Source organism: Dunckerocampus dactyliophorus, chromosome 19, assembly GCF_027744805.1.
Source record: "Dunckerocampus dactyliophorus isolate RoL2022-P2 chromosome 19, RoL_Ddac_1.1, whole genome shotgun sequence".
NCBI classification, from domain to species: Eukaryota; Metazoa; Chordata; class Actinopteri; order Syngnathiformes; family Syngnathidae; genus Dunckerocampus; species Dunckerocampus dactyliophorus.
Genome location: NC_072837.1, coordinates 18,600,495 through 18,611,848, shown reverse-complemented (window position 1 = coordinate 18,611,848; position 11,354 = coordinate 18,600,495). Strand labels below are relative to the sequence as shown.

General features: G+C 38.1%; 1 protein-coding gene across 4 annotated transcripts; it reads left to right on the top strand.

Moving 5' to 3' along the window:
- The first annotated feature begins 169 nt into the window (after nt 1-169).
- LOC129172534 (uncharacterized) lies at nt 170-9,311 on the top strand. 4 transcript variants are annotated; one of them, XM_054762382.1, is made up of 8 exons: nt 170-440; nt 1,884-2,043; nt 2,113-2,379; nt 4,192-4,488; nt 4,560-4,610; nt 4,690-4,794; nt 5,504-5,541; nt 5,603-6,217. In XM_054762382.1, the coding sequence occupies exons 2-8, from the start codon at nt 1,905-1,907 to the stop codon at nt 5,708-5,710; spliced, it is 1,005 nt and encodes a 334-aa protein (XP_054618357.1). In that variant the 5' UTR covers nt 170-440; nt 1,884-1,904; the 3' UTR covers nt 5,711-6,217. The 4 variants fall into 4 exon arrangements, with proteins under 4 accessions (XP_054618357.1, XP_054618358.1, XP_054618359.1 ...); XM_054762383.1 differs by lacking the exons at nt 5,504-5,541; nt 5,603-6,217 and adding an exon at nt 8,726-9,311; XM_054762384.1 differs by lacking the exons at nt 5,504-5,541; nt 5,603-6,217 and adding an exon at nt 6,680-7,007.
- The last annotated feature ends 2,043 nt before the right edge of the window (nt 9,312-11,354 follow it).

Sequence of the window (11,354 nt, the reverse complement as noted above, 5' to 3'; positions counted from 1 at the left end):
GATGAGATGTTTTCTTCCATTTTGCAGTTTCCACTTTTGTAATTGTCTTCGCAGAGGCTCTAAAACTGTACGCATTTTTAAAGGAAAACTACTTTTTTGTCCATGATTCAAAATCCTTATGTGAAACATGAACACATTTCTGACGTTGCACGTCACGGGAGGTACCTATTTTGACGCTAAAGCCTTAACAAAAACACGCCAACAGTGTTCCATTGACTTAACTGGCCTGTACATTAACCAAGCCACAGCGATATTGTTATAACACGAAAAACTATTCATCCGGCAGAGTAACATGACGCCTCAAGGCACTGCAGCGGGACAGACGGAAGAGTGGTTACTTCAGGCTCTCAATTTTGCTACGAAGACTCAAGATCCTCGTTTGCTGTCAGCATTTTTTACCTGAGGGCTGAAGACACAGCCATCCCAAGACAGCGGACATTGTGAGTGTCGTCGCTGTTTGCATGCTGCGGCTGTTGACGGAAGTAGCGTTAGCTATACGGGCTATGTCAAATCAATGCGCCTAGGAAAGAAGTTTCGGTAATGTGTTAAATTGTGTAAAACCATAAAACGTTTTAGAGGACTACAGAGTCTAAATAGGTACCTCCCATGACGCGCATGTTACCGTTCTCATACGAACTCGTTTTCTCTCTTTAGAACGCACAGAAAAGGGAAAGAAATACGTGTTCATGTTTCACATAACGATTGAAGTGGAGTTTTCCTTTCAAACGCTGTGTGACCGCTGCACCACTTTTATTTGTCATAACGGGGGGGGGGGGCATTGATTTCAATAATAAATTATCACCGTTTCGTGGTTGAATATGGCCTATTATTAATTAGACTTATTCTTGGTCAAAATTTTGCATTTTTTAAGCATAAAAATGTCTAAATGATCTAACTAAATAGAGTAAAACACAAATACAGAATGTAGGCCACTAAGTGTCGGTGTTTGGTGAGACAGCACGAGACTTCTCACTAAGGCTCCATGGGGGAACACCTTTACTGTGTTTTATTTACGTCTTAACTGGCTTATTTACTCTTACTATGTCTATTATATCGGGCAATACGAGTGTAAAGCCGCCATTACATTAACGTGTGAGTCTGTTATCTTACTTATGTGTAACGTCTTATTTTCTCATATCTTCTATTTTGGGTAATATAAGTGTTATTTCATGTCTCGAGGGCTCTAATAACGTTATAAACCGTATCTGGAAGATTGTAAAAAGGTTTTCTATGCTATAACAACGAAAGCATTCCATGAATTAATACTGAATTACCGCTACTTACCGCTTATCACTGTCTATAAAGGCACTTGTTTTCCCTAAAATGACCAGCAGGAGGCGACTCCGTTGGCCGTGAATGTAAACATGCAATAGCTTTCATGGCCACCAGGAGGCAGTGTTACTAACCGCTCAAAAAAGTGCATAGAGAGCAGCAAGAGACGAAAAAAATTCCTCATTTTGACCTCATTCACATTTGTATGCTAATTTACTGTCCTTTTTCTGTCCTGTTTTCTTTAAAATAATATAATGCATCATAATGTGACATTAAGTCACTGCTGCTTAACCCATTCAAGAGGAACATTTTTTTAAACTTTCACTCCAATAACATTTTCTGACCTAAGAGTAGGTTCCAATTTTTAAAATTCTTTTAAAAATATTTTTGGCTGCTTTTTGTCATCACAACCCCTGATGTTTTGGGGGGGGGGGGTGCAGTAACCCCTAAATCCCGTTTTCCCTATATTTGAAGGAAGAGGTTATGAGAGAATCATCATATGGCCAAAATAGAAGGGGAGTCAATGGGACCAAATCTGTCCTGCCGCCTCCATGGTTGCTAAGTAATGAAGACTTGATGTGGCCGCGTGTCACTTTTTCCTCTGCACAAAGAGACCAATAGCAGTTAAGAGGATGTTGGGCCAGACAGGAAGTGTTGCCACACCGATGAATAGCGACGCTGACCACCATTTTCACAGTGAATGCATTTGCACGTGTAAGATGCTGCAGCGTCTCATCCTGAATCTGCTGCTGCTTCTTCTCATCAGCACAGGTAAGACCATTCCAACGTGCACCTTCCCAAAGCTTACCCCTCACCTCACTTCCTGTCTTTGTCTGGCAGGAGCCAACGCTGATGCTGATGCTGAAGCTTTTGACATCGCCTTCCCCTGTCCCGATTTGGTCTGCTATCACGTATGGAGCCTGAGGACGAGGAGAATTCGAGAAGACATCGCCATCGTCAGCAACGGCCGGATCAAGAAGGCGGGACGGAGCAACGAGGACACTCAATGCACGGTTCGTGTCCAACATGTGACAGGAGACGACGACGACGACGACCACGAACGACATTACTGCAAACACACTGCTGATGACTTCACCCCTCAAAAGAGTGAGTCAAGATTTGGGTGTGACTGTCAAGGAAACAAGTATTTGTACCAATTTAGCAAATCAAAATCGTACTTACAACGTGAGGTCGTAAATAAAATCGTCATTTACCAAGAATAACAACATGATATTGGAAGAAAGCATCGACTTAATAAGAGAAAATGCTCACAAAATGGAAAAGTCCTGATTGGACAAGAAAGGAAAACTTTACAGAAGAAACTCGTCAAAAAAAGTTTCAGTTTCTCGAGAATAGACTCGTATTGTTAAGAGAATAATGTACATTTATGAGAAAACTCTTATAATACTCTAATATTGTGTCATAGTCAGAATTGTGCAAAAAAAGTCGGAATATTACGAAAGGAATCGCAAATATTTTATTTCATAGAATTTCCCTTGATTGAAAGACATAACGCGTGGAAGAGGTTGTCGTTATATAAGGAAAACGTTTCGTGATGTAAAAAAATATCATAATGTGTCAAAGTCAGAATTGTGCAAAAAAAAGTCGGTATATTATGAGAGGAAACTCAAATATTTTATTTTATATAATTTAACATTAAAAAAAACATAATAATGCGTGGAAGAAGTTGTCGTTATATAAGGAAAACGTTTCTTCATTTAAAAAAGAAATCGTAATCTTGTGAAAAAGTCGTATTGTGCAAAAAAAAAAGTCTGAATATTATGAGAGGAAACTCAAGAAATAGTTTATTTGATATGATTTAACATGAATAGAAGACGTAATAACGTGTGGAAGAAGTAGTCGTTATATAAGGAAAAAGTTTCTTTATGTAAAAAAAAGGTAATCTTGTGAAAAAGTTGTAATTGTAAAAAAAAGTCAAGAAGTTTAATAATTCATTTAAGGAGAATAAAAATTGAAAATGGGAGAAAACATCACAGGTTTACAGGACTATGCACTAATATAATATATTAAGAGAAATGTATTTCATGAGAGCATAGTCGTAATATGATGGAGAAAGTGGTCATTGTACAAGAACAAAGGTTGTCATTGCTACAAGCTTATGAAAACATAACATTGGGAGAAAAGTAACATACAGTGAATCTACTTTTAATTGCAGAAAAACCTGTCATTTCATGTTGGAATTTCTTGTGAAAGTTGTAATTGTACAAAAAATGTTGACTATTATGAGAAGAAACTTAAGCACTTTTGTGTTTAATGTCGTTTAGCATGAATAAAACACTAGGTGGCAGTAATGACACAAAATATTGATGAGACGTTACCTTACATGACATTAGCTTAACGCTGCATGAAGTCAGCCATGGCATGTCCCACACGATAGAGTGAAAAAAAGTTCTCCTCCCATCTCGTGTGGAAGTGGTACTGTATGTTTTTGGCTTCTTAAGTTTAGTAGAATAAAAAAATTGAGGCTAACTGGTTAGCTGGAGTCCCTGCAGCATAAGAGTTGCAATGTGGTGTAAACAAAGAACTATAGGGATGCTATTTCATGTCTGCAGGGCTCTAATAATGTTAAAAAACGAATTTTGAACGTCAAAGTCAAAACTACAAGAAAAAAGTCTGATTTTATGAGTGGGAATATTATTGTTATTTTACTCAAAGAAACCATTTTTCCTCAAAGGAGATTAAACAAACATTTTTTTTAAAATAAGAAAAATAACAAGAAAATATTTTCCATCAAGTTAAAGAATGAGAGGAAAGAAACAAAACAGAAGGTGAATAAAAGTCCTAAAGTTGTGAGAGATGTCTTTTGGAATGTGCGTGAAAGCCAAAGAAAAAGCTTGTGGAACACGTGGAGGTTTGGTGCTCCGTACGAAGCCAAAGAAAAAGTGTTGTTTCCCGTAGAGCTTCCCGAGGTGAGCGTGTTTCCAGGCAAGGCGTGGTCTTTCCAGTGCGTTCTGCTGTCCTATTTGGAGCAGGAACTTTGCTACGCGGCAAATCGCTGGCCGGTCCACTTGAGTTGGGTGGACCAGGCGGGCGTGGCGGTCCAGGAGGACTCTCAGCACGGCATCCAGTATCAGTCCACCTGCCACGTCACCTTGACCCTCACCTTCCACGGTCCTGCTAGGGAGACGTTCAAGTGCAGGGCCCAGGTTGGGGATCGGGTCTGGACTTCAGAGGAGCTGCGAGTCCAAGTGGCAGGTCTGGACGGCGGAGCACTTGGTGCACGTCTGATGTTGATAAATGGACGCTTATTTGCTTTCATTGTGCAGCTCCCAGAGGGAAAGGAAGAGGAGGCTTCGACGTGGACGTAGAACCTCAGGGTACTCCTCCAAGTCCCATCTTTTTGGTCTTTTTAAATAAACGCTAGCTTCTAACGTGTCCGCCATGTTGTGTCCTCAGGTTCCAGCCGCTACCAAGTCAGCGTGGTGGTGGGGGTGCTGGCGTGCGCCACCCTGGCCGCCTTGGCCGCCATGTTTGTTGTCGTCAGGCGGAGGAAGACAGCCGGTAAGTTGGCGCGTGGCTTCCACGTACATCAACACCTCGCAACACATCGGACGTGGCAAACGCCGCTTGTCAGCCGTGCTCGCTTCCTGTTGGCCCAAAACGCTGCGGCTTCATGACACAACCAAAATATGACAAACCACAATATCAAATATAAACGCATTTTACTGTGACCTACTTGACCTTTACTCTTCTTTTCACTTTTCATTCAGTTTAGACATTAGAAAATGATAGCAACGTCTTATTTTCATTTTTATTCATGTATTTATTTATTTGTACACATCTTCACTTTTTACCTGTTTCTCGGAAATATTTAGTCTTTTTAGTTTTGTCTTTATTTTGACAAATGCATTGTAATAATAATGATAATAAAATAAAAATAGAATACTATAATACTAAAGAAAATAATACAAATAATCATCATTTAAAAAACCATGTAATGACACACTTTTTAAAATCTATTTATGCTAATAATAATAATCACAATAATAATACAAGTAATTATTATTTTAAAAATAATAAGATTTTTTAAATCAATGTATGGTCATAATAGTAATAATAATACTACTACTACTAATAATAAGAAGAACATAGTAATATTATTAACGTAACGTAACGTAACAAGAAAAAGTAAGCCTAATGAAGTGTCCTGTGTGCGAGTACGTAAGGGTTTGGATTTCGGAATATTTCTGAATATTTGATTTGGTTTCAGACGCGGCTGAGGCGTCCACTTCCAGCCCCTCCAACAACGTAAGTTCCTTTTCCGTCTGGCAGAATGGAAATGTCTCTAAAGTTAAGCACGCGTCTCCAGGTGGAGGACGACGTCGTCTACGCGGACGTCCTCCTCCCTGCCGGCGCCGAGGGAACGTCTTTCTGCGAGGGCGACGCCACCGAGTACGCTTGCATTCGCTACCAGTAACCCTCCTTTAAATCATCACAGCTTCGACAACTTCTACCTTTTATTATTATTATTAGTAGTAGTAGTAGTAGTAGTGGTAGTATTACTATTATTACTGTTATTATTATTTCAGTCAGCTACCTCAAAAACATCAATTTAACTTCACTTTTTTTGGAGAGGATTGGACAAAAAGCGTCACTTACTGCTACTTCTAAATAATTAGAACCCACAGGAAAATGATGTAAAAATGTAATATACCTTTTCAATATCATTGATATTACATATTTTTTTATGATATATTTTTGGGGGGGTCCATTGAAAGGTGCTATAGAAATCCAAGTAGTTATTATTATTATTATTATTATTATTATTATTATTATTATTATTATTATTATTATTATTATTACTATTATCATTACCATTAAGTAACTAAATGATTTTCTTTTATTATTTTTTATTTGAATTGTTTTTTTCCGTGTTTCGTGTGTGCCTATAAAAAGTAAGTGAGCTTACGACCTACTTTTAAATAATTAGAACCCACCGGAAAACGATGGATACAAATGTAATTCCATTTTACTTGTTTTGCTCAACCACAAGCCCAAAAGTGAATAAAAGATGTTTGAAAACGGGAGCTTCGTGGTGCATTTGATGTTTGGCCATCATTTAGCATGAATCCTGCGTATGTGTGTTTATATTGCGTTAGGTTATATTGAAATATTGCATTGATTGACATCACGTGCTACGTGTTCGTGTGTGTTACAGTGTGTATGCATGTCACACACACACTTTAACACGTGCACACACACACTCACGCACTCAGCAGGCGAGAGACCAGCGGAGCCGCTCCCGGTGTTGCTTTCATTTACATTTTAAATGCTTTCACTCGTTCTTAATCGTGTTCACAGTGCACTGCAGCTCATCTACACACCTAAGAGACGTGTGTGTGTGTGTGTGTGTGTGCGCGTGTGTGTGTGTGTGTGTGTTGGAAAGGGGGTGGAAGACAGTAGTGAGGACACAAATGCTGACGAGAAGAGGAACTTTTCCAATAAATTTCCATTTTATGGCAATGACAACCTCCAGCAACATTCCTAATAAGGACAAGCACCTCATTAATATTCATGATTTCTTAGACCACAACATGAATATTCATGTTTTATTAGAGCACATCTTTAGTTGACCCCCTGAAATGTCTCGGCACCACAAAGTTAGACTTTCTATGACAACAAACACAATTTGCGTACTTTGAGAGTCAAGGGACGCCAGCGTAGCTCAGTAGAAGGCAACACAACCATGTGACTTCTCTCAGCCAATCAGCAAAGACAGGAAGTGAAAAAGTCTAAAGTTACTTTAGTACAAAAAACCCTACAAATTGAAAGTACTACAAATACTATAAAATAAAAGGGATATGGCATTATTAACAGAATAACAGAATTTCAGGCTTTTTTCTACGTTTTGAATGAAAAAGCTACAATGAAACAGGAAATGATATTTAAATACAGTATGTATGCACACGGGTGTGAACAAGTGTTTTCCCCCTTTCGTATTTCTTATTTTGTTCATGTTTGTCACACTTAAATGTTTCAGATCATCAAACAAATGTAAATATTAGTCAATGACAACACAACTCAACACAAAATGCACTTTTTAAATGAAACTTTTTATTATTAAGGGAGAAAACATGCAAACCTACATGGCCCTGTGTGAAAAAGAGATTGCCCCCCCCCTCCTGTTAAAACATAACTTAAGTGAGAGTAATTGAGGTCTACCAGTCTGGAAAAGGTTATAAAGCCATTTCTAAAGCTTTGGGACTCCAGCCAACCACAGTGAGAGCCATTATCCACAAACGGCCAAAACAAGGAACAGTGGTGAACCTTCCCAGGAGTGGCCGCCCAACCAAAATGACCCCAAGAGCGCAGCGACAACTCATCCAAGAGGTCACAAAAGACCCCACAACAACATCCAAAGAACCGCAGGCCTCACTTGCCTCAGTTAAGGTCAGTGTTCATGACTCCACCATAAGAAAGACGCTGGGCACAAACAGCCTGCATGGCAGAGTTCCAAGACCAAAACCACTGCTGAACAAAAACAACATTAAGGCTCGTCTCAGTTTTGCCAGAAAACATCTTGATGATCCCCAACACCTTTAGGAAAATACTCTGTGGTCTGACGAGACAAAAGTAGAACTTTTTAGAAGGTGTGTGTCCCATTACATCTGGCGTAAAAGTAACACCACATTTCAGAAAAAGAACATCATACCAACAGTGAAGCATGGTGGTGGTAGTGTGATGGTCTTCAGGACCTGGAAGACTTGCTGTGATAAATGGAAGCATGAATTGTGCTGAAGGAGAATGTCCGTCCATCTGTTGGTGACCTCAAGCTGAAAGCAACTTTGAGTTCTGGACAATCCAAACACACCAGCAAGTCCACCTCTGAATGGCTGAAGACTTTGGAGTGGCCTAGTCCAAGTCCTGACCTGAATCCTATTGAGATGCTGTGGCATGACCTTAAAAAGGCAAAATTCCTCCCCAGCGCTGTAAGAGACTCATTGCAAATGATCACAAACGCTTGATTGCAGTTGTTGCTGCTAAGGGGGCCCGACTGGTTGTTTTAGCTTTAGCTTTAGGAGGGGGGCCATCACTTTTCCACACAGGGACATGTAGCTTTGGATTTTTTTCTCCCTTAATAATAAAAAGTTTCATTTAAAAACTGCATTTTGTGTTCAGTTGTAATATATATATATATATATATATAATGTATGTATGTATGTATTATCAAATATTCAAATATTCAATATTCTGGTGTATTTAAACAAAAAAGTTAGAATGACGCATGGAGCAAAAGAATATTTAACCCCCCCACGTATTTGAATGAAAAACTTATGGGAAAAAACATAAATTTTCTGAAATGAATGTCAGGATAACTTAAAAAAATAATAAAGACGTAAAAAGCCATACAGTACATGTAGTGTACTTCAAGTAGTGCATCATGTGTAAGTATGACTCCCTTATAAATATGCTGTGTTTTCTGGTTTTTCAGTGAAAAAGGCTGTGAAGTTGTTGTGAAATTGAGAAAATGGGAGAAAAGTGGTGTTTTTCTCTGTCATGTGTTCTGCTGTTCAACTGTGAACAGGTAAGTATTTCAATTAAAGACAATTATGTATGGAAGAAAAGTATATTTTACTAACAAAATTATTTGTTTAAAAAAAAAAGGATTTATTGTACAAAAATGAAAATCCAGTCGGAAGTATTTGAATGAGTGTCCCACAGAGGACTAATAATGGCCTGCAGTCCCCTCCCCCAAGTTGTTAGAGAAATGATGAAGTAGTTTCATCCTACAAACTGACAAAGAAACAAAACACAACCTGCTCGGTGGAGGCCAGTAAAAAAAATCCGAAAATGAGCAAAAAGGAAGAGGAGGACTTGAAATGGTCTTCTTGTCTCCTGTAGGACACGCGTGCTCTTGCAACACATTTCACCATCACGCTTTCAAAACCTTTCAACACAATCTGCAACCTTTTCCATTCCACTGCGGGACGTAACACACCTCTGTACTGTGTGTGTGTGTGTGTGTGTGTGTGTGTGTGTCACACGTACTGTCCAAACAGCTGATAAGGTCAAAGCCGAGAAGAGCATCCAAGTGAGGCACCAGCTTGTCTGCTGGTGGACGCATCAGTGGGGGACAAATGCTGCTGTCCCCTGGTGTGTGTTGTGTGTTGTGTGGGGTGGTGGGGTGGTGGGGTGGGGACAGTCCTGTGGATTGTTGTGTGGAACAAAAGGAGCCTTGATGACTGAAATCCTGCAAAAGGGCCGAGAGCGAGGAGGTGTTAAAAGCGATACAGTGGAGGAGAAGCTGCAGTCACGCCCAGTCTGCACATTTTACGCTCCAATCCACAAAGTCACCGCAGCACGACCGTCCACCCCAAAAGTCCACCCCAGGCCTCCACCGAGGCCTGAAACCATCTCAACATTTTTGAAGATGAAATCAACTCTTTGATTGTTGTTAAGTGACCTATGGGACACGTTTGCTGCTGTTTGTTAGCAGGATGACAAACCTTTTTTTTACACATTTAACTTTGTTTTCAGTGACTAATGCTTGCAAAATATGCATTTGCATATGCATGTCTGTTGCTCACTAATAATAATTCATCATAAAAAAGACCGCTGTAATAAAGAGTCAAATACAAAACCTATTAAGCCTCAATAGTCACAAGTCACATTTGTGCAGCAAATATTTAATAATATTTAAAATAATATTTGAAACATTTAAATACATCTTAAATAAATATAAATATTTCAAGTGAAGTCAAATCACAAATTCTTCAATTATTTTAAAAATGATTGGTGTTATTTTGTTGTTGCAGGTGTGACATTACCAAAAGCAAATCATCCACGGAATAAAATTAGAATAGAAAAATCCACACTGTCACATACAAGTGACAGCATATAAATCAAATGGAACATTTTCTGTGACTTATTTTTGATTGCTTGATTTATTAAGCTTTAAAAGACAATACCCAAGAACCCTGATTCATTTAGAACAATCAAGTCAAACTCCTGCAATTCCTCACATATGTGCAGGAAATGGAATGAAACATTCATATGAAACATTCAAATAAATCTCCATATGAAAGAATAACGAAATCACAAAAATAGCTCACAGTTCTTTGGCTTTTTATGAAGCATGATTAATTCATTTATTCATTTTATTGTTTCATTGTTTACTTTTACTGATGAATTCCTTTGTTGCAAGAGAGGTAGAGTATGATAATATGTGATAATATGAAAACATAAATACAATAACATTTCATTTTTTTAAAATCCATGCATGCGTGCTATAAAAGTGACGTCCTGTGAATAAAATAATCGTCTCTTCAGACAATTTCTTGTTTTCTTTTCTGACTTATTTTTGATGATTTTGTTTTTAAATACCTAAGCCTCAATTAATTCAAATATAACACATCAAATCAAACATGTCCAATGTTTCCATTTCCATCACAAATTTAAAAAAATTAGCGTGAAACATTCAGACAACTCCCCAAATTAATTAAATATTTAACAGTGAAATAAAATCACAAAAAATGCCACACAGATGTTTTTCTTAATTTTTTTTTTACATTATTTATTCAGCTTTTGCAAAAGTAGAGACAAAGAGTCAAAAATAAAATAAAAATATGACTCTATGGTCGTATAGTTTCCCCTTGAAAAGTATTTAAGTGAAATAATAATTAATAATTAGATGTATTATTTTGTTTCAATGATTTAGTGCTTTACCAGTTGCAGGAATATTAAAGTGTAAAATGTTGCATTATTAGAAGCAAAACGTAGGAACAGCAAGGACATTAAGAAAAACAAATGAAATGAATCAAATATCAACGTGTTGCTTTCTTTTTGGCTCCACGTGAAGAGCTGCTCGACTGGAATGATTTCCCTTTTGTGTGGTGACCCAAACACAAACGTTGACTTTTTGAGTGAATCCGACAAAACAAAACAAAACAAAGCAAGAAATCATCTTTCGAAAAAATGAAATAAAATAAAAAAACGCCTGCAGACTTTTAACGAGCAACCTTGAACTTTTTGTTGATTAAAGTCAACTCTTGTCCTTTTGTTAGCACTTCACATTGAAGTTGACCCTGACGAGGACGAGGAGGAGGAGGGGGAGGGAGGAA